Source organism: Lampetra planeri, chromosome 21 (assembly GCF_965212315.1).
Source record: "Lampetra planeri chromosome 21, kcLamPlan1.2.h2, whole genome shotgun sequence".
Classification (NCBI taxonomy): Eukaryota; Metazoa; Chordata; class Hyperoartia; order Petromyzontiformes; family Petromyzontidae; genus Lampetra; species Lampetra planeri.
This window is the reverse complement of record NC_136127.1, coordinates 11,703,907-11,731,556: the sequence shown is the minus strand read 5'-3', so window position 1 is coordinate 11,731,556 and position 27,650 is coordinate 11,703,907. Positions and strand designations below refer to the sequence as shown.

At 58.3% G+C, this 27,650-nt stretch overlaps 1 protein-coding gene across 1 annotated transcript; it reads left to right on the top strand.

The window, feature by feature from the left end:
• Positions 1-372: 372 nt before the first annotated feature.
• On the top strand, positions 373-25,960 carry ABITRAM (actin binding transcription modulator). The gene is made up of 6 exons (XM_078604017.1): positions 373-516; positions 4,797-4,848; positions 21,101-21,230; positions 21,659-21,735; positions 22,671-22,740; positions 24,999-25,960. The coding sequence occupies exons 1-6, from the start codon at positions 414-416 to the stop codon at positions 25,320-25,322; spliced, it is 756 nt and encodes a 251-aa protein (XP_078460143.1). The 5' UTR covers positions 373-413; the 3' UTR covers positions 25,323-25,960.
• The last annotated feature ends 1,690 nt before the right edge of the window (positions 25,961-27,650 follow it).

Genomic DNA, 27,650 nt, shown 5'->3' with positions numbered 1-27,650 from the left:
CCCAACACGCGTGCCACCCCAACACGCGTGCCACCCCAACACGCGTGCCACCCCAACACGCGTGCCACCCCAACACGCGTGCCACCCCAACACGCGTGCCACCCCAACACGCGTGCCACCCCAACACGCGTGCCACCCCAACACGCGTGCCACCCCAACACGCGTGCCACCCCAACACGCGTGCCACCCCAACACGCGTGTCACCCCAACACGCGTGCCACCCCAACACGCGTGCCACCCACCCCCACCACTCACCGCAGGGGCGCGCGCGCTTGCTCCTCGCGCCGCCTTCCCATTGGCCGCCGGCCTCCTCGCCGCTACGACCAATGGGCGAGCGCCCGTCGCGGCGGTGGAGGGGGGGGCTGCAGGAGGTGGGGGGAGGGGTGCGGCGGGGGGATTCGTGAAGGGCGACAATGGAGAGCCGGGCCGGGGACGCCAACCGGGACGCGAGAGATCTGGGGTCGTCACGGCCCCCCACCGTGCTGGAGCGATACTTCACCCGCTATTACAAGACAGGTACCCCCCCCACATCCTCTCTTTGGCGGGGGGGGGGGAGAGCCGGGCCTTGAGAGGCTTGTGCAGGGGGTGTGGGTTGGCGATGTCCCGCCCGCCCGACCGGCCCACGTGCGTTTGTTTACCGCGACGCAGCCGCCGCTGTGCGCGGGTCAAAACGGGCCGTGGTCAATCCACTGCTGGATGAAGGCCTCCCCACCCCCAACCCCGGCCGCCGCCGCCATCTACCGCGGCCTCCTTGCCGCACGAATGCGATATCCCGTCCTCTCGGGCCTACTCCTCGCTGCCCACACACCCCCCTTGTAGCCTGCCACTCCGCCCTGTCAGCCCGTGACCATCGCGGGCTCCACGCAGCAACCACCTCCCCCCCCCCCACGGCGCGCACGTGGGGCGCACGTGGCGGCGGCCGCGGGGCTCTCCGAAGCCGCGCCGCGGGATTCTCGGTGTCGTGGCCTGCGGGCGGTGCTGGGCGTGAAACGTCGCTGGGGTGGCCGCGAGCCGAGCGAGCCGGGGCTGGTGAAGTATGGTCAAGCGGGAACCCCCTGATCGGCTTGCAGGGAGGATTTGATCGTGTGGTTGTCGTTCGGGATGAACTGCTGACATGTGAATTTAACACGTAGTAGGCTTTCGCGATCAATATTCATAATATAGGTTTTTTGGGTCAGATCGCGTTATTTATAAATGTGTCGTAACCCTCCACCACCCGACACGGCCAAACAGTAAAAAAGTGTCACGTTTTTTTTTTTCAAAGGACAAAATAATTCACTTCTTTAGCCCACCGGTATGTTACAGAGAGAATCAACAGCATTTTAAAATTTGAGTAGTACGACGTTTCGCTGGTAATTACAATCAGCTTCAACGGGCAAGAATGGTGAAGCTCTCCTGTTGCTCCCGGTCTTAAATAGAGCAGCATCAGGGTAATCATTCAATTGCTATTCATTGGTATTTGTTTCCCTTATAAGGAATTGTAATTGTATTTATTTAATAATACGCTGGCATGTGATTAATTTTTTTTAAACCCGCTGCAAACATGATCACCTTCCATAATACAGGGGTTTTTTTTCTTTGGGTGTTAGATCGTGTAAAAAAATGAATGTGTCGTTAAACCCACCACCACCCGACACCGCCAATTAGTAAGGTTTCGTGTCACCTAAACAGAACGTGGCCAGTTCGTCACTCGTAGAGCAGCAACACCAGTGTGTTGCAAAGCCAAGCCAATCTGAGTACGACGTTTCGCCGGTAATTACAACTGGCTTAATGAGGCAGATTTGTGCAGAAGTCCACCTGTTTCGTTCCTTAACCAGAGGCGTAGTAGACGTACTGCATCATTTAGGTGGTAATCAACGCACATGATGCATGCACATTATGGGAGCCCAATCATCTTGCTTGGAGGCGATCTCCATCGGATCTGGGAAGCTCAGCGGGATTGAGCCTAGGGGTTCAGATATTTCTGACGGGAGTCTGCCGTGGAATTCCACGCGTTTGTAGGATTGGGTTTAGGGGGTGACGGAGTTGGCGGTACAGCGATGATGGATTTCACGAATCCACGCTTCGTGTGCATGGTGGGGTCGGGTTCTCAGGTTTCTTCCCCACGTGAAGCCAAACGCTCAGAGTAAACGCATAAGCTGCCAAACCCACACGGTTTAACCCGTGCTCTTGTACAGGGAGTTTCCAGGTTCATACGGAGTACAGCCGTTTCAATACGGGCACATAATTTAGTTTGTCTATTTGTGTTTGTGCCTTGTGATTAGACTTTATAGGATGAACGTTGAGATTTATCGGGGCACGGGGTGACCCATAAGGTCTGAATTGGTCTGTAATAAGGTCGGCACTGATAAGGGGTTGACAGGGAGAGGTGGGACAAAGTCATTGTTATGCAAGTCCAAGTCGAGTCGCAAGTCATCAAATTCATGACTCGAGTCTGACTCGAGTCCAAGTCACATGACTCGAGTCCACATCTCATAGGTGGGACAAAGTCATTGTTATGCAAGTCCAAGTCGAGTCGCAAGTCATCAAATTCATGACTCGAGTCTGACTCGAGTCCAAGTCACATGACTCGAGTCCACACCTCTGTTGACAGGTATGCGAGTGTTGTGCATCCGCATATCAAGCAAGCAGCAGCATGCAAGATCACAGACGGTAGTAGCATGATAAGTAGCATCATTGACACTAATGATCAAAATTAATACATAAAACAGTTTTTGTTTAGTAACATAATTTTTGTCTTTGTGTTTCTCCCTTCTGATGGGACTTTGTGGGATGAACGTTGAGATTTATAAGGGCACGGGGTGGACCAATAAGGTCTGACTTGGTCTGTAATAAGGTAGGGCACTGAGTTTGTGAACCGCATTCGCCAAATTTGTAAAACTCTCAAACCCACCGATCTGCGAGTCTGTAGAGCAAGTGGCGGTTCTTGAATCTATCTGTGCAGAGTTGCATGGGATTTTCTTTAGGTACTGTGGTGCTGCGGTAGCGAGATGTTAACTACTTCGCTTTGTATGCAGGAGGTCCTAGATTCGATCCAGACAGACCCTGGCCATGATCTATCAAAGGTTGGATAAAGGCCTTCCCTAGCCGTGACGGTTTGTCACGGTCCTGCATTGAACACACGAGCTGGTTTGCATTGCTGCGTCTCCCCAATCTACGTATCCTCATGCGTGTTCACTACTTTGGCTGCTACTCCGCCATCATTAGTCTCGACCACTGGACATCGTCACAATGTCCACAACGGTCAATATGATGCTGCTAACTGGCATATGCCCTCTGATGCACGTGTTCCTCTCTCGGTGTCGTTCCCCGAATGCCCTTCTCCGCGCTTCTTTGTGCACTTTTAAACATTTTTGCTCCACGTTTGTGTTTTGAAAGGTCATGCAGCTCATTGACCTTGCAGACCAATGTTATCCCCGCAGGCTTTGCCTAAACAAGCAAACTCTGGGCTGCTTTTCCACCTTCTGGGTCTCATCAGCATAGACAGGCCTGTTAAACAAACGCTGCCCTGTTGCCAGATGTTATGAGCGAGAGCACTCCCTCTTCCCAGTGGATGGGGGGGAGGAGGGGTCCTACAGGTGCCGTCCTGCCCCCCGGCAGTATTCTTGCAGCGACTCGGACGAGTTCGCTCAGAAACCCCCGCGGGAGACACCGGGCGCCCTAAACGCTCCCTTATTTACAGAAATCATAGCTCGTCTTCCACCCTCCCATTATCCGTGTGCCTCTGGTGTTGGTGGTGGAGGGAGCGGTGGTGGTCATATCGGCAGGCGGTGACGATGGGATGGCGGCTTCGGCAAGGTGGCGACCACCGGTTGCGGTTGTGACGGTGGCATCGGCAGTCCGTGGCGGCGGTGGCAGTTAAACTCCATTATTGTCGAGCAGGTCCCGGGGAAATGGAGGCACAGGAAGGAGCGGCCGATGGCTTGGGGGGGCCCCCGAGGTTGAATGAAGTCATTTAACGAGGGGTCGGGACGGTGCAGCTTCGCAGGTCACTGTTGACATTTTTTATGGCCGCGAGTAGAGACCCCTGGCCCGAGGATTTACTGTTGTTAGCATTCCTGCCGGAGAGAGAGGCAGGCCTCCTCTCTCGGAGCGGGCGGGCAGGCGGGCGGGTGGGCACCGACGCCGTCGCCGCTTCCTCCATCCACGCTCGCTCCTCGGCCGCCACAAAATGCTGATTAAGGCTCCGGCGGGCGCTGGCGCCAGGAGAAATTCTTCGGCGCAATCTGCTTGACCGAGGCTCGCACATCTACAGTAAATCCAAAATTGATGTTGAAAGCCGAAGCCCATTCCCATTATTATTTCTGTTTGGTTTTAATTAAGGGCTACAGTTGCTGGTTTATGGCCAGTGGCTTGGCTTTACAGCCCTGCAGTTGCCAGTGCCCTGTTTAATGACATTGTACATACTGACTTTTTGACCTTTCCAACATCGGCAAAGTACTAATTGTGAGACCTTTTTAAAAGAATATAAAGAGCCCGTGCAAATGTTTACGTTCCGAGGGTGAGAGTATTTTATTTTAAATGATTGATTGATTTTTTTTTGCCCGCTGCCCCCCCCCACCGCACCCCCCCCCCGCCCTGCGAACGCCGTCCGAGGGCTGCTGCGCTCGACGCCCCGTGCTGTCGTGTCGTCGTGTCCTCGCCGCCTTGTCAGGACTAACATTGCTGCGGTCGGTGTCGAATGACAAAACTAATTAACGGTGTGCTGCGTGCGGTGTGCTGCGTGCGGTGTGCTGCGTACTCCGTGCTGCGTGCGTGCTCCGTGCTGCGTGTGTGCGTTTGTGCTGTGCGTGCAGATATGAAAGGCAAGGCTTGCGAAGACCACTGCGTCCTGCAGCACTCCAACAGGCAAGCGGTGCACCACCCGCCCACGCGGCACGCCGTTCACGCGAGCTCGCTCGTCGCCAATTAACGAATCGACTCGTTAACCCTCGTTTGGTTCATTCCGGTAATAACCCACGAGCGCCATCGCGCACGACCCTCGCGGGTGCCCGGGCCCCGTCCGATGGGAAAAGTGGCCGGAGCCTGATTGATGGAAATGACGCGGAGCAATTTGCGCCGATCGTCATTCACAATTAATTAACATTCAGCTGAAGGGTAAACGAGCAGACGAGCCATTAAAAATCACCAAACTGCTGTGGTGGCCAGGTGGCTCGGGTTAGAGGGGGGGCGGGCGGATCGTGGTTTGGAGGGGCCTCATGTGGGCCATGCTAAGGGACTGAACCAGCACCACTGGGACCTGAGTTCAAATCCGGGTTTTGGCTGTCCGTGATTGCTTGGCAACCGAACCGATTTAAGCTGCCACTTTTTTAAAGCCCCTTTTACCGCACTACGAGGTCGAAAGCGAACAACATTCAGCAATTTTACGCTCTCATAATCGGTACGTGGCAATTGGCGTTTTAACAACGGCAGACGACAGCTGCAGCCAGTAGGGTCCGAAACTGTGAGACCGGGTTCTCAGGTGCCAGCCCTGCTCCCTGGACAATGACCTTTTGTGGCTTATCCAGTTTTTCCATTACACGCTCTTCGGCCGGAATATAATTGCGAGTGGGGGGAAATGGCAAAAATATATAAATCTCGAGCTCCAACCCCTCTGGCCCTGGGTGACTGTTGGTCTTGGCTCTGTTGAAGGTCCTTTTCTGCGATGCAGATGTTTGGCTGCTGCTGCTGCTGGCCCTACTGCTGCTGCTGCTTCTGCTGGCCCTACTGCTGCTGCTGGCGCGGTTACGAGGCGTGAAACGTGCGAAGCGTGTCACCTGCAGATTTTCACCCCCCCCACGTTCCGCGCTCTGCGTTCGCTGCAGCTGAAAGGCACCGCGTGATTGACCGGCGTTTCTCCATTCCAGGCTCATGCCACCCCACCCCTCCCACCCCCTCCCCATCGCAATCTTTTTCGGAGCGCAACTCCAAAGGCCCAAAACACCGAGCGGCCAATGTTGCTTAACGTGGCACTCATCTCCTGTTCACAGTTGTGAGCGAGTGGTGGATGTTACGAGAGTGAGTGAGCGTTTGGGTCGCTACAGGAAGTTGGAAAAAGAGACGATGGGAGGGAATTCAACAGTTCAGGGGCGCTCGAAAAGTGTCGCAACCTGCGCTGCGACGGGCCATTACAGCGTGGAATTGCGCTAGTTCGGGCCACTGCACAATGCATGCACCTGATAGTTTGGGACGCTGGAGTTGATAAACTCTGGTGTCGGGACAGCTGCCTGAGCCCACTTGCTGTGACCGCCGCGCGTGCGTGTGTGCGTGCGTGCGTGCATCCGAGAGCCCATGCGTGCATGCATACCATGCCTGTGTGTGTGCGCGCAAGTTTGCATGCGCGTGGAACCGTCGGCAAGTTACTCCGTCCACCGTGACCACTTGCGCTCACCGTGAACAAACGTTCGTGAAGCGGTACGAGTATTTGGGAATATTCCGGTGGAGCGGTGTTGCCCTTTCAAATGTTTGTACCTCCTGAGAATTGGTTCTTAAGGGGCGGGGTGGGAATGAATATTCGTGCCTACGAGAGCAAATATTTTTTTGGGCGGAGTGGGGGGGTTACAATCTCTAATGCCCAGGTTAGCGCCAAGGGACAGTGATTGTGTGGTTGTGTTGGCGGTCAACACTTCACACCTGCGTGCTTCCTCATCACGCCACCTTGCCGTTAGATAAGCACCACGGCTAATCGTTACGCAAATATTTATTCTACTATCTTGCCCTCACCCCCCCCCCCCCCCAAAAGCATGTCGGTTTCTTTTTTAGCTCAACGGCGCCAACACGATCGCGCGCCATCGCCGAAACGCGTCGACGGAGCGCGCGTGTGCGCGTCTATTTCCGTCGCGATCTATTTAAGGTCGCGCGTGACGCTGAGGCTACTCGGGTTTAAAAAAAAAAAGTCGGGCGGCTGCAGGTAACGTAAGCAGGGGGTCACGGAGCAGGTAAGCGGACACCTGGGCCGGACTGCGAGGGGCTGGGTGGTGCCGCCACAGTGACGGGGAGAGGGGGGGGGTAGAGAGCGCGCGTTGTTGCAGGCACGCTGCGCTATTTATATTGATTCGGGTTACACTGTTTGCAAAGCTTTCACTCTCGCTTATATCTTGTTAACATTCCTGTGCTGAGTCCCCTGGACTTGTCAGGGCTGGATTATACGCAGCAGCAGCAGCCAAAGCAGCAGCGGCTTTTCAGCGGAGGGGTTGCGTGGGGAGCAAGGGTGGAGGATGGAGGAGGAGGAGGGTGGGGAGAGGGGTTCTTTGTTTTGGCAGGTTTTTATTTGGGTAAAAAAAACGGCACACACGCACACACTTAGCGCACGCACAGAGATGGCCCAGAAAATCTGCAGGCTCGTTAAAGAGCCTTTGTTTCCGTGTGCGATGCAGCGGGGGACCCCGTTGCATTAATGAGAACCCCCTTGAACGACGCATGGGGGGGGTCCTCATTTCAGCCTTTGTTTCACCACCGTCCCAAAACACAAACAGCTTAATTAAGTGGTGTTTTGTCCAGCGAGCGCTGCTTGCGAACGTCGATCATCATCATTATTATTATTTTTCCTAACATAAACTTTTTCAGCGAGGCGATGACATCGCCCAGGCCGCAAGGGGTCCCTGAACGAAAAAATGCGTGCGTTGGGTTTATTTAAAATTACGGCTGTCAAGGGGGGGCCGCGGGGGGGGGGGCTGTATTCGGAGCCGCAGCAGGTGACGGGCAACATTCCCACAAAGGACACATTTTTCCCAAATAAACCCGTGCAGCTGGGGGTTTAATTCGACACCTGTAGGATGTCAAAATGCTGCCTCAGCTGTTTGTGGAGCTGGGGAGTGCGAGTTGACGAGCGTGGGCCCGGAGCCCCCCCCCCCGCCGCACCAACCGCTCCCCCAAACCCCTCGCCCGCTCAACCCCATCGCCGGCTCAACCCCATCGCCCGCTCAACCCCATCATTGCCGCGGTCTCTCCGTCCCCCCCCGCCCACCCGCCACCCCACGCCCTCTGCAGCTGCAGGCTGCCGATGACTGCCCCGTCCATCCCCCCCCCACCCACCCCGTGACCTCTGTGAGAGCGGCCGCCCGAGAGGTCGCCCGCCTTTTGGCTCGTCAGCACGGCCTCCGCCGCGTCTTTGACAGGGGCCCGGGCAGCACGGTGGTGGGTGGGTGGGGAGGTGGGTGGGTGGGTGGGTGGGGTGGGGAGGTGGGTGGGTGGGTGGGGAGGTGGGTGGGTGGGTGGGGAGGTGGGTGGGTGGGTGGGGAGGTGGGTGGGTGGGTGGGTGGGTGGGGAGGTGGGTGGGTGGGTGGGGTGGGGGTGGGTGGGTGGGTGGGGGGGTGGGTGGGTGGGGGGGTGGGTGGGTGTGGGGGTGGGGGGGTGGGTGGGTGGGGAGGTTGGTGGGTGGGTGGGGAGGTTGGTGGGTGGGTGGGGAGGTTGGTGGGTGGGTGGGGAGGTTGGTGGGTGGGTGGGTGGGGGGGTGGGTGGGTGGGGGGGTGGGTGGGTGGGGAGGTTGGTGGGTGGGTGGGTGGGTGGGTGGGGAGGTTGGTGGGTGGGTGGGGAGGTGGGTTGGGGGGGTGGGGAGGTTGGTGGGTGGGTGGGTGGGGAGGTTGGTGGGTGGGTGGGTGGGGAGGTTGGTGGGTGGGTGGGGGGGTGGGTGGGTGGGGGGGTGGGTGGGTGGGGGGGTGGGTGGGGGGGTGGGTGGGTGGGGAGGTTGGTGGGTGGGTGGGTGGGGAGGTTGGTGGGTGGGTAGGGAGGTGGGTTGGGGGGGTGGGGAGGTTGGTGGGTGGGTGGGTGGGGAGGTGGGTGGGGAGGTGGGTGGGTGGGGAGGTGGGTGAATGGGTGGGTGGGTGGGGATGTGGGTGGGTGGGTGGGTGGGTGGGTGGGGAGGTGGGTGGGTGGGTTGGGAGGTGGGTTGGGAGGTGGGTGGGTGGGTGGGGAGGTGGGTGGGTGGGTGGGGAGGTGGGTGGGTGGGTGGGGAGGTGGGTGGGTGGGTGGGGAGGTGGGTGGGTGGGTGGGTGGGGAGGTGGGTGGGTGGGTGGGGAGGTGGGGAGGTTGGGGGGTAGGTTGGTGGGGAGTTGGTTGGGTGGAGAGGTTGGTGGGTGGGGAGGGACACGCTCTCCCTCTGCCGCCCGGCTCCCACCCGGGCCGTCACCCTGAACCCCTTCCAGTGACTCTCCTCCTCCCGTGGTTCGACTCCCCCGTTCTGATCCCTACTCTGCCCCCCCCCTCTCGCTCACCATCATCTTCCCTCTCTGCTCCCCCTCTGCTTCTCGAGCGACCTCCGTAAGAGGGCAGCACTTTCCCCACCCGCTCTGCGTGCGAGAGGAACATTTGTGGCGTGACGTTCAGAGATGGAAGAGAGCCAAATGAAGCGCAGAACGAAATGTGAATGCGTTGATTTTTTCTTTTTGTTGCACGGTCATCGGTGACCGGACTGAGATTGTCAACTCGCGGCGCACTCAAACCCGGTTCAATCGGCGCACTCAAACCCGGTTCAATCGCATCCGCCTGCCAGGATTCGAACCCAGGGCCTCGGCCGTGACAGCTCGGATCTCTGACCTCTGAGCCAGTCGGGGCGACCTCTGTCTGCTAACGCTCACCAGAGCGGCGGAGTTTGATAATACAGCGCCGCCATTGTGTGCGTGGGCGCCTGAGCATTGTGTTTTTATTTAATCTCTGGTCGTATTGTGGGAGGGGGGGGGGAGATGGTGGTTGAAGGGTTGTGTTGGTGGAGGGGAGTTTGGTGGTTGGATGGTTGGGTGATTGGGGAGGTTGGGGTGGTTGTTGGTGGGGGGGGGTGGTACGTGGTGGTTAGGGATGGTCGTGGTGGATGGGGAGGGGTTGTGGTGAATGGGGTGGTTCGGGTGGTGTGATCTCTCCGCTGCTGGATGACGGCTATAAAGGGATGATAGGGAAGATGCTGGCAGCAATAAGACAGATTACGTAGTGAGAATTCCACCGCTGCGGAGATGGAGCGATGAGATCGGCTCATTCGCACGATCCCAGGTCGTGGGGGTTCATAACGTGCGTACGTATCTCGTTTGTGTGTGTGTGTGTGTATCAAATCGGGCGTTTGTCATGAATGTCCATATTGTCTAAATTACGCGTGCTTAGCTTGTGTATCCTGAAAGTCCGCATGTAGGAATGCATGTTTGGATGAGTGAATGACAATATTCACACGTGTGTACGTGTGTGCGGGCTTGAACTCGTGTTTGTCATGAACGTCCGTGCGTGTTTGCATGCTCGTCGCTCCGTAGCCGTCCCCCAGTCATCTGGAATTCCATCCCCGCTGCACTTTCGCAGCGTCCAATCCATCCCCGTCTTTGAATCGGCGGTTGAAGGCTTCGTTCGCTCATCTCGTCTGCCCCGCGCAGTGCTCGAGGCACCGCCGGGCCTGGCCCCGCTCCTCCCTGATCGCGACCTCACCGTCAACGTGCGCGCCGTTTGACATCGTTACATAACTTGTATTATTATTGTTGTTGTTGTCGCTACACGCGTGCGTGCGTGTGTGCGTGCGTGTGTGCGTGCGTGTGTGCGTGTGTGCGTGTGTGTGTGTGCGTGCGTGCGCGCGTGCGTAGTCATCTCGAGCCAAGTGTCCACGGACGGGCAGGACTTGCCCGGCTCTCCCTGGTCTCGGCGATCGCTGACCCCGAACCCAGCGCCCCCACCAAGTCACCCACGGTGGCCCGCGTCGCCCCGCGGTGCTCCCCGGTGCCCCCCCGGTGCCCCCCCGGTGCCCTCCCGGTGCCCCAAGGGGTCGGCGCTGCACTTGCTGAAAGGCCCCCCATGACAGCTCGTGTAAACACGGGGCCCCCACTCGCACTGCAGCTAAGGGAGCGAGATTTGGGTGCCACTACCGGCGCCCTCGGTCCGTCCGTCTGTCCGTGCGTCCGTGCGTCCGTCTGTGCGTCCGTGCGTGCGTCTGTCCGTGCGTTTCCCAGTGCTGGTGCTACGCATGCGGCCGCCTGCCTGGGGGGGTTGCGACGACGCATCGTTAACTCCGCCGCGTAGATTCGTTTCGAGCTCGCGGAGCGCGAGGCGAATCGGTTCGTGCGTCTCGAATAATGGATGCGGTTTTTTTTTCTTAAAAAGCGGTGAATTTAGGAAGGAGATTGGCTTCTTCTCGTGGACAAAAACCCCAGGTCGCCAGTGAGCCAGTGACGTCTCTGCCGTCCATAAATTCAACACGGGAAGTGACCGCAGATTCGTGCGTTCGCAACGATATTTACGATGACGACGACGACGATGATGATGACGATGATGCGGCATTGTGAGTGTGTGAAGTGCGGGAGCGTAGCGGTCAGCGCACTGCGCTATGAACTCGGCGAACCCAGTTCGATTCCCGCTCGCAGCCAACATCGGTGACGAATATCTGATCCGGTCCCGGGCCTCCTACACAAAGTTGACTCTCGGCTTCAAATGGGAACCTGGTGCTGTGTGAACATCAGCACTGGGGAAACAAAGGTGATCGAGCGTGGTCTCAGCTGCACCCCCACCACCACTTACCCCAAGAGACTGTTAAAGGCTACATGGGGGATCTTTGTATTTTTGACGTGTGTGTGTGTGGAGTGTGTGTGCGCGTGCGCCTGGTGCTGGCCACCCACCCCCTCGTATATCGTGCCGGCCTTCATAGGTGCTCGCGAACAGCAAACGGTGACAAAGTTGCGGCCATCTGGCCCTTGTAAACTCTCCCTCCTACCTGCTGCTACCTATCTTTTTGACCTGCAGTGTGGTTGTGGTCCAACAAAGTAGTGATGAGACTCCACAGTGAATATGGTCCTCAGTAGTGGGTGGAGAGGAATCGATGAGTGAGGTTGGCGTGAAACGGCAAGTACTGCACACGTAGTAGCAATAAAAGAGTCATAAACAGACGACCCATCCATCCAGTTCCTAAACAAGCTCAAATCCTGCTCGGCTCCCGAGATCGAGTGCGCTGAGGGTGAATTTTGCCCACGGGCTTCCGCGATTATGTGAGCAATTGCGCGCAGGAGTGCGCAAACGAGCGCGCAGGATTGCGCAAACGAGCGCACGAGCGAGTGAGCAAACGAGCGCGTGTGTGCGTGAGTGAGTGAGCAAACGAGTGAGTGAGCAAACGAGTGAGTGAGCAAACGAGCGCGTGTGTGCGTGAGTGAGTGAGCAAACGAGTGAGTGAGCAAACGAGTGAGTGAGCAAACGAGTGAGTGAGCAAACGAGCGAGTGAGTGAGTGAGCAAACGAGCGAGTGAGTGAGTGAGCAAACGAGCGAGTGAGTGAGTGAGCAAACGAGCGAGTGAGCGAATGAGCAAACGAGCGAGTGCCCGAGTGAGCGAGTGAGCGAGTGCCCGAGTGAGCGAGTGAGCGAGTGCCCGAGTGAGCGAGTGCCCGAGTGAGCGAGTGAGCGAGTGCCCGAGTGAGCGAGTGAGCGAGTGCCCGAGTGAGCGAGTGCCCGAGTGAGCGAGTGAGCGAGTGCCCGAGTGAGCGAGTGCCCGAGTGAGCGAGTGAGCGAGTGCCCGAGTGAGCGAGTGAGCGAGTGCCCGAGTGAGCGAGTGAGCGAGTGCCCGAGTGAGCGAGTGAGCGAGTGCCCGTGTGAGCGAGTGAGCGAGTGCCCGAGTGAGCGAGTGAGCGAGTGAGCGAGTGCCCGAGTGAGCGAGTGCGCGAGTGAGCGAGTGAGCGAGTGCGCGAGTGAGCGAGTGAGCGAGTGCGCGAGTGAGCGAGTGAGCGAGTGCGCGAGTGCGCGAGTGCGCGAGTGAGCGAGTGCGCGAGTGAGCGAGTGAGCGAGTGCGCGAGTGCGCGAGTGAGCGAGTGAGCGAGTGCGTGAGTGAGCAAACGAGCGAGTGCGTGTGTGCGTGAGCGAGTGAGCGAACGAGCGGGGACAGATGTTGCATCCCCGCGCGAATGCCGGACAAATTGTTCAAAGTGAACAGCACTTCAAAGGGCAGCGGCAGCTCGTGTAGGAAGCGGCAGCTCCCTCCAAAGGCGAAGCACAAAGAGAAGCGTTTGGGAGTTTAACGGCCGCCTTAAGGGTTTTATAACGGACACCCGTGTGATTGCCCATGACCTTGCGTTCTTGTCGCACGATAAAAGCTTTAGTGCCCCGGTTTACAGCAGGAAACATAAGGCTAAGTGCGTTTTGTGTCCTTAACATCGCAATACGCACCACCTCCTACCCCCCCCCCCACACTTCTCCCGCACCTCCCCACACTGCCCCCCCCCAGCCCCACACATCCCCACACACAAACGAAATTTATTGCCTCCTGTTATAGGGTGTCGCAAGGTGACGTTTATGAGCCATGTTTGGAATTTTATACGGATAATTTTTTTTTTCCCGGTTCGTTTGGTTTCGCACGTTTGGCCGGGCGGACGTCGTGAGCGCGCCGCCACGCCGCTGTGATTGGTCCCCCGCGGAGGGCGATCGAGCGATGGCTTCCCGATCGAGGTGGCGGCAGTAGCAGTGCGAGCGCGGTTGCCAGCAGGCGTTCCCACAAATGATAGCCCGACGATGTGGCTTTTCGCGTGGAAATTTACAGCGGCCAAATGCTCGAAACGCACGTCGATTGTATATGTGTAGGGAAAAACCAGAGGGGAGAGAGACACGCAAACTGCAAATATACAGCAGGCGTCAGGGTCGGCATTGAGCCCGCGACCTGTACACCAAGCGAGGTAGTTAACATCTTGCCACCATGTGAACTAGGGTCTTCATCTCTCCAGGAAAACCGCGCCGAGTCTTGGCTTGGCCCTTTTATCACGGTTCCGGTATCGCGATACATTTGGCCACCTGCCTTTTTTTTAGCGAAGAGATATTTACGAACGGTAAAACAATCCGCAGTGCCCAGAGAAAACCCAGCGTGCTACCTAGGGGGGGAAATACTCAGCGCAGTGTGCTAACCACTATGCCACCACTCTCCCGAGTGCTAAAACACCAGAGTTAGTCATCCAGCAGTGGAGAGGTCACAGCTGATGGTGATGATTTTCCAGGTTGAACTCTCGCAAGGCAGATATCTGCCACGTGTCAACTTCTGCTCCCGTTTTGTTTTGTCGTAAAAGTACCGTGTTGCCTTTTTTTTCCCAAATTGTGTCGGTGGCACGAGTCAACAGCACAATTAAATTTGCATTTGGAACTCTGCGAGCAAGCAGTGCACTACTGTGTGCTAAGAGGACTGCTCTGTAATGCGTCGGATGTGACGATTTCGGTCGTCTATGCCCTCGCCTTTTAAACGCATGCGGGCCAAACCAGACATTAAAATTGTCACAGCTGGAATTTGTTCAAATTTTTTAATGTGATGGGGCTATTTTGCTCGGTCACCAGTGAGATCACCGCACCATAATGTGGCTACGTCCGAGATCCCGGATTCGAACCCAGTTGCTCGACCCTGCTGGCTCCACGTCACCTGACCCCCTGGAGCTGAACCTGCACTCCGTTATTATTGATAGGAACGCTCGCGGTGAGAGCAACAATCACATCGTCTTGTTCTTGGTGGTGTGCCATCGTTCACTCGTACGCCCCAAACCCTGTTGCTGTTGTTCTGGCTGCTGTTCTTATTCCTGCTGTTGTTCTTGCCGTCTGCTGATGCCGCTGCTGTCTGCTGCTGTGATTATTGCTGCTGTATTCTGCTATTATTGCTGCTGCTGCTGCTGTTGCTTTTGCCAGTTCTTGATGCTGAACCTGCAACATGAGCGGCAGCAGCAATAGTAACAGCAACAACAGCAGCAACAGCAGCAACAGCAGCAGCTGGCTATACGCTGAACAACACGTGGCACAAACCGAACAGAGCGGGGAGCAGCTGGTTGCGTAGAGTGAGGTCCGTGCGGGGCAAGCAGGTGGTACCGTGGTGCCGAGCGTTGGCGCTCACCCGGCCGAACGTTCCGTGGAGGGATTGTGGCATAGGGCGGTGGAAAACCATTCCGGAAAACTAAATTGCGTGTGTGCGTATATAATACATTAGAGTTCCGTTAAATAATTAAATATATATATATCCAAATATGTTTTGTCTGCCAATCGAGGAAGGGCTATCCCCCACGCCTAGTCGCTCGTGATTTTATTCACCATACTTCACCACGCACTGGCCACTGCGGATTGCGGTTTGCATAACATCGTATTCGTTGCATCTGGAATGAAATCGTCAGCGGCCGGGGTGCCGCGGCCGAACCACTGCTGGATGAGTGGCCGCCCTCCTGTACCGTCCCGCCCCTGTGCGCACCAGCCAATCGCAGCCTAGGGCACTTCCAATTAAATACGCGTCAAGAATAAAAATATGAATTACCTGTTATTTCTTTAAATCTCCAAAGATTGTCTGAAACCACAACTAGGCCATCGAAATATTGTGCCGGGTGGTGGAGCTGCTGCCCCTTTCCCCCGCCACCCCCCTTGTCCCCCCCAGAGCACCATGGTGGGTAGGAGATGTTAACTACCTCGCTTGGTATGCAGGAGGTCGTAGGTTTGATCCCGATCCTGGCACCTGCTATATATTTGGAGTCTGCGGTGTCTCTCTCTATCTGTGGTCGCGTTGATTTTTCTCCGGGTCCTCCAGTTTTTCCTTACCACCTTTAGAATCAACGTAGCGCGTGTTAGAGTATTTGGCTGCTGCGTAATGATGATAAGCCACTTTGTTGAGCTATCATTTGTGGCCAGGTCGCTTCTGAGAAAGAGCTACATTGCTCAATGGGCCCTTACCTGGTCAAATTAAAAACTAATTGTTTTAGAGCAGCAAGAGAGTGGTAGCGCATCGGGCATTGGCGCATAAGTGGGGGGTGGGGGGGGTTGCGGAAGATAGGAGGAGGGGGGGGGCTCGCAGGCTCAACACGCCGTGTGTTTACTTAGCGAGGGCTTCTGTGCCGTTAACGGGTGCCGGGTTGACACTTTGCGGAGAGCGTTGCGGCGGAGCAGTTCCTGCCGTTAATCTTGCCGACTCGCCGGCCACTTTGTGTGCGCCGTGGGGCCGGCCATTGTAAAGAAGAAGGGCAGCGGCGCGCTTGAGTGTCGCGCTGGGGGGGGTCCGGCGCTCCTCGGGCCCCCGCACTGGGGACCGCCGAACAAGAGAAGGAATTTTTACTGGGTTCCGCGGGATCGCCGCCGTGCCGGGAGGCCCGCACGCGCATGTGTGCTCGCTCTCGCGCACGTGTGTGTGTGTGTGCAAGCGCACGTGTGTGTGTGTAAGCGCACGTGTGTGTGCGCACGTGTGTGTGTAAGCGCACGTGTGTGTGTGCACGTGTGTGTGTGTGTGCAAGCGCGTGTGTGCAAGCGCGTGTGTGTGTGTAAGCGCACGTGTGTGCACGCACGCGTGTGCACATGCTCGTTCAATTATCTCGTCAACGACGCGTTTAAGAGGCGTTTTGCGAGAGTTGGGCCCGGTGGCGCGGGGAGGGCAGCGGGGTCGGGGCGGCGGTGGGGGAGGGGGGGGATGATGATGATGCGTCACAATGTGCCACAATGTGCCACAATGCGCCGAGAGACGGCAACCGGCCGCTGCAGGCCTGGGTTCAAATCCGGACTGGCCGCCCGCGATGATAAACAACAGCAGCAGCAGCAGCAAATGACTGCAAACGCAAAAAAAAAACTATCGGCAAATTATATTAATTTTATTTGGCCAATTAACGGCAAATAACGGCTGTACGGTAAAAAAAAAACCCTCCACGTCACAGATAATTTCCCGCTTCACTCGGCGCGTTCCCAGTGACAGAGGTACAAACTCGTGTCGGCGCGACCGCTGTGCGTGGCAACGCTGCTCGTGGACGTGCGACTCCACCGATGCCTCTGTGACGACGACGATGACGTCGCCTTCTGGAGTCGTCGCCCCCCCCCCCCGCAACACGAGGTGGTGCACTGCGCACTGTGAAATTTACCAAATTAAAATTTGGTCACGTGACCTGCACTCGCAATGTACAACTCGACGATCCGCGGGCTTGGAGACCCCTACGTAGCCTGGCAAAGATTACACGGCGGACCTCCTCGAGTTAAAAGATACCCATAGGCTTATATAGGGCCCCAAAGACTTCTGTCGAAACCTCTATAGTTACATAGGGACCTATGTACACACACATTAAGGGTCGCTCTAACACCCGAGCGCTCGCGTTCTAACGCCACAAACGGAGAAACTAAAAAAATAATTGCTTAAAGACACACGGAGAGTGCATGCTGGGTAAATACAATGTTATTCAGTGAACTGGCACAGCGTGTTAGAATGCGCGTATGGGTGTTAGAACGCACGCTTGAGTGTTAGAGCATACCTATTGTGTGCGAGCGGTTACGTCTGTTACCTGGGTCTTATGCAAGCCGATGGCTTTCTGTGTAAGTTTAGTAGTCTCTGTGTAAGACTATGGGCCGGTTCTCTAAGTATGGATTCCCGTTTATGTCTATGAGTTTCTATGTAATTATAGAGATTTCCATAAAAGTTATTAGGGCCCTATGCAAGTCTCTCGGTATCTCTAACTCTATCGGTCTGTAGGGGTCTGTATGTAAGCCTATTGGTTTCCCTGTTGCTTCATATATAAATATATGGGTTTCAATATCTGTCGATGCATTTCTTTTTCTCCGCTTTCCTCTGTAAGCCCATCGGTCTCAAGACAAGCCTATAGGTTTGTTGGCAAATGCGTATGTGAACGTCTGTTTATATGGGTCTCTATGTACGTGCCGAGGCTCCTTTGCCTACGGGTTCCTGTGCGAGGCTACGTGCCGTCTGCTTTTCCTTGTCGAGGGCAGCACGCGGTGACGATGGCGACAAGCGCGCCGCGTTTTCCGCGGGGGCTGTGGCTCTCGGTGCAACTCTGGGGACCTGTGCAGTAGATCCCTGCCGGGCTCCCTGCGCCCGGTGCTCTTCTGCGCGTTGCCAAATCTCGCGACCGCTGAGCCGCGGCGAGGCTGCCTCGGCGCGCTGGCCCCCGCCGGCGACGAGTAACACAAGCCGGCCGGGGGGGTTACGTAACAGTCGCGTGCGTTCACGATGGCCCCTGCCCCCCACCCGCGCCCCCCCCCCCGCGCCGCCCTGCACCCCCCCCCCTGCACCCCCCCTCGGCCGCCCGACGTCTCGCATCGAGCCGGCGACGAGCGCAGGGGGAGGACGGACGATGGGGGTGGTGAAGGGATGGCAGGCGGGCGAGCGGGTGGATAACGGGGGTGGATGTCTGTGGTGGACAGGGGAAGGTGGGTGTCTGTGGTGGACAGGTGGAGGTGGATGTCTGTGGTGGACAGGGGAAGGTGGGTGTCTGTGGTGGACAGGTGGAGGTGGATGTCTGGGTGGACAGGGGAAGGTGGATGTCTGTGGTGGACAGGTGGAGGTGGGTGTCTGTGGTGGACAGGTGGAGGTGGGTGTCTGTGGTGGACAGGGGAAGGTGGATGTCTGTGGTGGACAGGTGGAGGTGTGTGTCTGTGGTGGACAGGGGAAGGTGGATGTCTGTGGTGGACAGGTGGAGGTGGATGTCTGTGGTGGACAGGTGAAGGTGGATGTCTGTGGTGGACAGGTGGAGGTGGATGTCTATGGTGGACAGGTGGAGGTGGATGTCTGTGGTGGACAGGTGGAGGTGGATGTCTGTGGTGGACAGGTGGAGGTGGATTGCTGTGGTGGACAGATGAAGGTGGATGTCTGTGGTGGACAGGTGGAGGTGGGTATCTGTGGTGGACAGGTGGATGTCTGTGGTGGACAGGTGAAGGTGGATGTCTGTGGTGGACAGGGGAAGGTGGATGTCTGTGGTGGACAGGTGGAGGTGGATGTCTGTGGTGGACAGGTGGAGGTGGATGTCTATGGTGGACAGGTGGAGGTGGATGTCTGTGGTGGACAGGTGGAGGTGGATGTCTGTGGTGGACAGGTGGAGGTGGATTGCTGTGGTGGACAGATGAAGGTGGATGTCTGTGGTGGACAGGTGGAGGTGGGTATCTGTGGTGGACAGGTGGATGTCTGTGGTGGACAGGTGAAGGTGGATGTCTGTGGTGGACAGGGGAAGGTGGATGTCTGTGGTGGACAGGTGGAGGTGGATGTCTGTGGTGGACAGGTGGAGGTGGGTGTCTGTGGTAGACAGGTGGAGGTGGATGTCTGTGGTGGACAGGTGGAGGTGGGTGTCTGTGGTGGACAGGTGAAGGTGGGTGTCTGTGGTGGACAGGTGGAGGTGGATGTCTGTGGTGGACAGGTGGAGGTGGATGGCTGTGGTGGACAGGTGGAGGTGGGTGTCTGGTGGACAGGTGGAGGTGGATGTCTGTGGTGGACAGGTGGAGGTGGGTGTCTGTGGTGGACAGGGGAAGGTGGGTGTCTGTGGTGGACAGGTGAAGGTGGATGTCTGTGGTGGACAGGTGAAGGTGGATGTCTGTGGTGGACAGGGGAAGGTGGATGTCTGTGGTGGACAGGTGGAGGTGGATGTCTGTGGTGGACAGGTGGAGGTGGGTGTCTGTGGTGGACAGGTGGAGGTGGATGTCTGTGGTGGACAGGTGGAGGTGGGTGTCTGTGGTGGACAGGTGAAGGTGGGTGTCTGTGGTGGACAGGTGGAGGTGGGTGTCTGTGGTGGACAGGTGGAGGTGGATGTCTGTGGTGGACAGGTGGAGGTGGGTGTCTGTGGTGGACAGGTGAAGGTGGGTGTCTGTGGTGGACAGATGGAGGTGGATGTCTGTGGTGGAGAGGTGGAGGTGGATGGCTGTGGTGGACAGGTGGAGGTGGATGGCTGGGTGTTAACAAGTTTGTGGGGGTGGGCAGGTGCTGGTGCTCGACAGTTTGGAAGCGTGAGCGAACGTGACGAGCCGGCTCCTGCGCGTTGCCTCCGCTCGCGTCTCCGTGAGCGCGTCTCTGTCACCGGTCCGTGTTGTAGCGACCCACGTCCCGACCCGCGGCACACTGTGTCGGCACGGGCCGATCAAGCGCACGTTTGCCGAGAGCCGAGCCTGGCGTAGGTTCTGCGGCGTTCCGGTCCGAACCGGCGGGCGCCGGGAGAGCGCGGCGCTCCAAGAACGGCGGGCGGCGTGAGCTATCGCTTCCTTATCTCCTCCGTCCAAAGAATTTGGAAATCGGCAAACAAAACGCCGCTCGCTCCGGGCCCTGGTGGCAGCGGTAGCTCAAACGGCGGTTGCTGTTTGCCCTCGTGCGTAGCGGCCGGGCCGAGCGCCAGCGTGCTGCCACGTTTTGCGATGGTGAACGATCGTGCGACGATGGGTTGTGTTATTTTTACTTTTTCTTATCACGATTGCCGAGCCACGGGACCAGGGGCACGAAGTGCCGAGCGGTCTCGCGACGCGACCGAAGTGCGTTGGGTGTAACGCGAGTTCCCACGATTCTTCGGATCGAGGGAGGTTGTAAGAACCTGGGAGAAGAGGCGAATTTCGAAGTGCGGCAGAGCGAGGGAAGAAGCAGAAAGAGAAGTGAGGTGGTGACCTGCAGTGCGGTGATGGTGGTTGTGATCGTGGTGGTAGTGGTTGAGACGAAACAATCCGTCTGTGTAACTTGGATGTAACGAGTCTGCCTGCAGCCTTCATCACAATCAATTTTCTAAGCTTTATTCGGGTTTAATGCAGTCAAACGTGGCATGGGTAAAGTTAGAATGCGAAGTCAGCCCGGTGGTGGATGGGCTCCTAAACGCGGGTGGAGGAACCGTTGAGTGAAGTTCATGGGAACGGCGACTGCGTTCGTAGCAATGGAAGAGTGATGATGATGGCGGTGGCGGTAATGATGGTGGCACCATGTGCCTCTCCATTCCTCTCGCCGTGGCCTGAGCCATCCGGTGACAGGGGGGGGTTTGGGTGGGGGATGGTGGTGGGGGGGGCACATCCCACGTCGGGTTAACTGGGGGAATCGGGGTGCCGCGGGAGACCTGCGCCCTGACGTTGCTTTAATTTGTCAGATTACCTGGAAAAAAAAAAAACCCTCGCTCCATTCACGGCGGCTCGCGCGCTCGCTGGCGGCGATCGCCAAAACAGAGGCCGCGGGCTCCCACAATCCCCTCGGACAACGCTCGCCCCAGAGCCTCGGCGGCACAAAAGCCCCGGCGACGTTGAGTGATCGACCCACAATCGGCGCGCGCTGCGCTGCCGCTGAAAGGCGCGGCCGCTCCCCTTTGTGCACGGCGGGAGCGGCGTGCGGGGAGACGGCTTTCGGCGGACAAAGCCCACCCCCCCCCCCCGCTCTCTCGCATAAAGACGCGTGGTCGCGCGGGCCGCCGCGGGGTTTTTAACGGGGCGGTTCCGGCGCGTCGCCCAGGATTTGCGTGATCACCGTGGCCGAGTCGCATCCCGTGCTGGGCGGGGGGCGCGACGTCGCCGCCGTGGATTACCAGATCAGCGCCGGGTGCAGCCGCCTCGACAACCGCGTCTCCGGGAAGAGCAAGCGGGTACGCAAGCCCCACCCTCCCACCGTTCTCCATCGCCCCTTCTGCCCCCGCAGCCCGCACACCCCCACCCCCATCCTCCCCCCCCCGCACCGCCGCTGCAGCCCGCACCACGCAACAACCGCAGCCCCCCCCCACCACCTCGGCGCTCTGCTTTCCAAACACAGCAAACGTTCGTCGATGTTTCGGTGGCGCGACCCCATTTCGAGTTGCACCGCCGCATTCCGTTTGCCGCGGCCCCCTTGCTCTGAGTTGTCGCCCGCTCTTCGTGGGTTCGGGGGGGGGGGGGGGTCGTCGTCCCGCGTGCCGTTTAGGCGCGACGTCCGAAACGTCACGGACGCCGTTGCCCACGCGGCACAGGCCGGGAGGGCGCGTCGCCGGAGAGCGGCGGCGATCCGACCGCTCGGGCCCCGTTTGTTTTTGTTCCGCAGGGCGGGCAGTTTCTCACCGAGTTCTCTCCTCTGTGCCGCATCACCTGCACGGACGGGGAGCAGTACACGATCTACAGGTACCGCCTCCGTGTACGGCGTTTCGGGGCGTTTATTTACTTTTCCGTCACGATTGTCGCAGCTTTTCAATCCTGCCCATTTAATTACAAGTTGGCCCGGACCCTAAGACGAAAGCATAAAAAAAAAAATGTATTCCGCCAAGAATCCAAAGCGCACGAGCGCACGAGGGCATGGGAGCACGGGGCGTGCGCAACCCACCGCGTTTCTTCTCCCCGGCAAAAGCCTCCGTCTTCCCGTCTTCCCGTCACCGCGTCCACCCGGAGCGAAAGAGAGAGAGAGAGAGAGGTGCAAGGTCGTGGGGGTCACGGGCTAACAAACGGCCACATGCCACTGGGCAGCAGCGCAGCAATTCCCCAGCTCATACCCCGGCCCTCTGCGTGACCTAACCCTGACCTGGGCAGTGAAGGCGCACGCACAATTACGGCCTCCATCGTTAGGCCTGTCAACAAGTGGCGTGCCGGCTTCTCGCTTCGCTTGAGTCCTCCTCCCTCCCTTGTGCCGCTGCTGCGGCTGCATCAGGGGACGGCAGGGGCGGCGAGGGAGCCGTGCGTCCAGGGGTCGAGGGGTCACGTTAGTTCACTTGTTTTTTTGCTCGGCGACGGTTAGCGGCACATCTGGAACCGCGTGTGCCGGGCCCGCGGGTCGTGTTCCCATCCCATCCGTGCGTCCCGTCGCTTGTGTAAGCGCAGCTCGGTGACACGCGGCCGCCCCCCCCCCACCACACGCACCCCTTACCCCCCCCACCACCCGCATCCCACTCCGCCCCCGCCCCCCCCTGGCCCAAGTTTGATGGGGGGCGCGAGGCCCGGGTGCTCCCGTGGAGAAAGCGTTTGTTCGTTGAAAATCCGTTTTCTTGGAAAACGAGCGCGGGGCTGTGCGGCGGCGGCGGCGGTGGCTGACGTCACCGCATGCGCTTTTGTCTCCCCCGCTGCAGCTGCATCCGCGGGCGACTCGTGGAAGTGAACGAGAACCTCATCGCAAATCCGCACCTCGTCAGAGACAAGGTGCCACCTCATTTGCGGGGAGCGGGGGGGCCTGGCAAAACGCGCACCGGCAGCGGCGAATAGCGGTCGTGCAGGACAACGGTTGCAAGCGGCGGCAGCGGCGGTACCGCCGCTAGCAAGCAACGAAAGTGACAGCATTACGAGTGGCAGTCGCAGCAGTAGCAATAAATGCAGCAGCGGAAACAGCAGCGGCAGCAGCAGTGGTATCAGCAAAGGCAACAGAAACAGCAGCGACAGCAGCAGTGGTATCAGCAAAGGCAGCAGAAACAGCAGCGGCAGCAGCAGTGGTATCACCAAAGGCAGCAGAAACAGCAGCGACAGCAGCAGTGGTATCAGCAAAGGCAGCAGAAACAGCAGCGACAGCAGCAGTGATATCGGCAAAGGCAGCAGAAACAGCAGCGACAGCAGCAGTGGTATCGGCAAAGGCAGCAGAAACAGCAGCGGCAGCAGCAGCAGTGGTATCGGCAAAGGCAGCGGAAACAGCAGCGGCAGCAGCAGCAGTGGTATCGGCAAAGGCAGCAGAAACAGCAGCGGCAGCAGCAGCAGTGGTATCAGCAAAGGCAGCAGAAACAGCAGCGGCAGCAGCAGTGGTATCAGCAAAGGCAGCAGAAACAGCAGCGGCAGCAGCAGCAGAGCCGCATGTACGGCTCTGCTGCTGCCGCTGTGTTTGCGAGCGAGCCAGCGAGCGGGTAACGGGATCTGCGCGTTGCACAACAGCGCGCACCCAACACAGGCGCGCAGATGACGACGGCTGCATCTGATTGACCCTCATTATGTAACGCCAAGTCGCGCGTGCGCCCGCTCCTAGCCCGCTCCTAGCCCGCTCCTAGCCCGCTCCTAAACCACTCCTAGCCCGCTCCTAGCCCGCTCCTAGCCTGCTCTTACCTCGCTCCTAGCCCGCTCCTCGCCCACTCCTAGCCTGCTCCTAGCCTGCTCCTAGCCCGCTCCTAGCCCGCTCCTAAACCACTCCTAGCCCGCTCCTAGCCCGCTCCTAGCCTGTTCTTACCTCGCTCCTTGCCCACAACTAGCCCGCTCCTAACCCGCTCCTAGCCTGCTTCTAGCCCACTCTTAGCGCGTTCCTCGCCCGCTCCTAGCCTGCTCCTAGCCCGCTCTTAGCTCGCTCATAGCCCGCTTCTAGCCTGCTCCTAGCTCGCTTCTAGCCCACTCCTAGCCTGCTCTTGGCTTGCTTCTAGCCCGCTTCTAGCCAACTTCTAGCCTGCTCCTAGCCCGCTTCTAGCCTGCTCCTAGCCTGCTCCTAGCCTGCTCCTAGCCTGCTCCTAGCCCGCTTCTAGCCTGCTCCTAGCCCGTGCGTACGACCAACCCCCCGTGCTCGGCTGGCAGCTACCCCCCGCGCCCGCTGTCGGCGCCAGGGCAAGGGGAGTCCAATGAAGTCAGCGGTATTGCGCTCTTGGCCACCTCTCCAAATGACAACGATGACGACAGTCATTTTATTACTACGACTACCACGGCACCGGCTGACGCTCGCCACGTAAGTGGCGGTGACGTCGCCGCGGCGCTTGCGCCAGCCTAGGTGCACTAATGCTACGCCGTCGTTGTCGGCGGCAATCCTTGCTCAATCCACTGCTGGATGAAGGACTCTGCAAGCCGCGGCCATGTAACACTCTCTCTTCTCGTGAGCCGTGATCCTGGCTTTCCTTCCACTCAGCTCTGCCCATGACGAAGTTTGTGATAATAATGCCCGCGATTGCGCAACGCCTGAAATGTGCGTCCAGAATAGTGAGACGCAAGCCCCTCCGCACAAGGGCGTGTCAGTAGGTGAAGAGACGACTTCTACTGATAAGTCTGTAACCCGTGCCGGTTGAGGTTTTGGTAAACATTGTGCAATGAATGAATGGGGTGGGGGCGGGGTGTAACGTGCCATTATTTTTGCCCAGATTTCTCCGCGAGATAGCAGACGGCACAGCCTGCCCTTGCACAGTTGCACATTAGAAGAGCGGCAAGCTGTCGCTCTTCACGTAGCTCGGCGAGCCACTCGGGAGGGCCACTGCCGGGGCCTTTAGGGGTCGGATGCGGCCCGTGGGCCGCCGGTCAAAGCTCCCTGCCATGTGTGACGCCAGCAGCTGCATCTTGCCGAAGCTGACGGCTCCAATTAATCCTTCCCCGTGTTGCTGCTGCTGCTGCTGCCCACTCCTCCTCCTCCTCCTCGTGCCACTCCCTTGAACCCTAACCTCCCCCCACCCCCACCATCCATCACCCGAACCGACGGCTGACGACCGCCCGCGTGTCCCCCCCGGCAGCCGTCGTGCGAGGGCTACATCGCCGTCGTGCTGCCCAAGTTTGAGGAGAGCAAGAGCGTGACGAGCGGCCTCTGCGACCACGCCGAGTACCTGCGGGTGGTGGCGACACGCGCCGCCGCCGCCACCGTCCCTGCTGACGGCGACGTCACCGCCGCCGCCGCCGCCGCGACCCCAAGCGCCGACGGTCCGACCGACGATGAAGTTTGCGAAACCGATGGAGCCAAGACGGAAGTGCAAGACGTCGTCTCTCGGAGCGACGTGTCTAAGCCCGACGCGTGTACGGTCGACGGCGGTGAGATTGACGCCTGTAAGATCGGTGTCTAGATGACCGACGTCTTGCGGTGGCCGCTGTTGTTGCCTCTGTGCGAGCGACGCCTGTGACCGCCGGTGTCTGTGACGACGATGCCGCCAGTACGATGAGATCGTCCCGGCCGTCGCCCATCGTGTTTTCCGTGAGCATCGAGGGAGCTTTTTATTTCCGTTTAAATTTGTCGACGGTGTTGTTACTGCTGCCAAAGACAGCCCACCCCCCATTGTTCTGGCTCATTCACAAAAAAATGCACTGGCCGTGTCTCCATTGATATATCTACTGTTGGTTTATTTCACTAAATACTTCGGCATCGTGGGGACGAAGATTCTATTCGGACCTCTCGCAGACAGCGATGCAACCCCCCTTCCTGTTGAAGAACAACGCGCAAAAGCGGATGTCGCAGAACTACTTCCGAGATCCGTTTAGGCGACCGTGACCGGTGCTGAGTGCATCGGTTCGCTGCAATCGAGGAGCCGGTTTCATCGGGAGGCAACGGCTGGAACCCGGATTCGAACCCAGGTTCCCGGCGGTGCCGGCTCCGTCGCCCTCTGACCTCCGAGGCAGCCGGCCACAACCACAGAAATATCCAAGTGAATTAGCTGTTCGCTGCATCTGAAATGTTATTAAAAAAAAATCTCCCATTTGTCATTTACTGTTTGTGCAAAGAGACAATTTGATTCGCATTCCTTGAAACATGTCCCGGTATCTATCGCGTTTGTGAACTTTGCGCGGCAGAGAAAATACGTGAGGATTTCGCCGGCGTTCGTTACGCTCGTCACACTTTTGTGTGTTTTGCTTCACGGTGAACGGGACGAGACCATCAACACGCTATGCTTTTAGAAAACCTCGCTTAATCGCAACTCCCCTCTGCGCGAGCCCGTGGCTCTCCCCACGAGTCTCATGCCACGTATTCTCAGTCACGGCTCCGGCTCAAGCGAGCCGTGCTTTTACCAGAGCCGGCTCCGAGCACGGTCCCAGACTCGCTCAGCCAGAGCCACGGCTGAGAACACGGACCCCGAGTGTCTTTCGGCGTGAGTCGTTGGTGACCGGTACCCCAAGTGGTTCAGGATGAAGCGGGGGGGGGGGTAGGAGGAGTGTAAAACTCTGCAGGGCTGAAGGCGTTGGTGCTTGCTGCTGCTGCTGCTTCTGCTGCTGCTGCTGCTTCTGCTGCTGCTTCTGCTGATGCTGCTGCTGCTGCTTCTGCTGCTTCTGCTGCTGCTGCTGCTTCTCCTGCTGTTGTTGTTCACGGCGAGGCCGTGGCAGAGTTGGTGGGGAGGGCCTCGCTCCGCTCCTGCCCCCCCCCCCCGTGCTCTTTGCCCCACGGTGCCACGGCACGACTGGGAACCCTGCCACGGCAAAGGAGACGCGCGTTCCTGCCACGGGTCGCACCCCCCCCCCCCCTCTATCCCCCTCGACCCCCACCCCTCTTTTTCCCGGGAACCGAATGAAGAGTGGCACGGGCGAGGGGGGCACAGCGCTGGGCCGTGACGATGGCAGCCGCATTCCGTGTTTTATATTTTTTTACTGCGGAGAGCCCCGGGACTTGGCGAGTTTCACTCCAGCGTCAAGTGAAGTGAGGAGCACAGACAACTCCCCCCCCCCCCCCCGCCTTGGCCAAGCCGCATTGACCGGCGCGGTGAAGTATGGTCAGATATCGCCCGCGCGTTCTGACGCAACGCGGGGGGAGGCCCTCATCCAGCAGTGGATTGACAAGTGGGCTGTGTGTGTGTGTGTGTACGTGGTGGATTGACAAGCGGGCTGTGTGTGTGTGTGTGTACGTGGTGGATTGACAAGCGGGCTGTGTGTGTGTGTGTGTACGTGGTGGATTGACAAGCGGGCTGTGTGTGTGTGTGTGTACGTGGTGGATTGACAAGCGGGCTGTGTGTGTGTGTGTGTACGTGGTGGATTGACAAGCGGGCTGTGTGTGTTTGTGTGTACGTGGTGGATTGACAAGTGGGCTGTGTGTGTGTGTGTACGTGGTGGATTGACAAGCGGGCTGTGTGTGTTTGTGTGTACGTGGTGGATTGACAAGCGGGCTGTGTGTGTGTGTGTGTGTACGTGGTGGATTGACAAGCGGGCTGTGTGTGTGTACGTGGTGGATTGACAAGCGGGCTGTGTGTGTGTACGTGGTGGATTGACAAGCGGGCTGTGTGTGTGTACGTGGTGGATTGACAAGCGGGCTGTGTGTGTGTACGTGGTGGATTGACAAGCGGGCTGTGTGTGTGTACGTGGTGGATTGACAAGCGGGCTGTGTTTGTGTACGTGGTGGATTGACAAGCGGGCTGTGTGTGTGTACGTGGTGGATTGACAAGCGGGCTATGTGTGTGTGTGTGTACGTGGTG

Bases quoted from the DNA above. Each gene is read 5' to 3' on its own strand.
- ABITRAM (XM_078604017.1), top strand. From the start codon at position 414: ATGGAGAGCCGGGCCGGGGACGCCAACCGGGACGCGAGAGATCTGGGG. The intron at 21,736-22,670 runs GTACCGCCTCCG...CCCCCGCTGCAG, and splicing joins GAGCAGTACACGATCTACAG to CTGCATCCGCGGGCGACTCG. The intron at 22,741-24,998 runs GTGCCACCTCAT...CCCCCCCGGCAG, and splicing joins CGCACCTCGTCAGAGACAAG to CCGTCGTGCGAGGGCTACAT.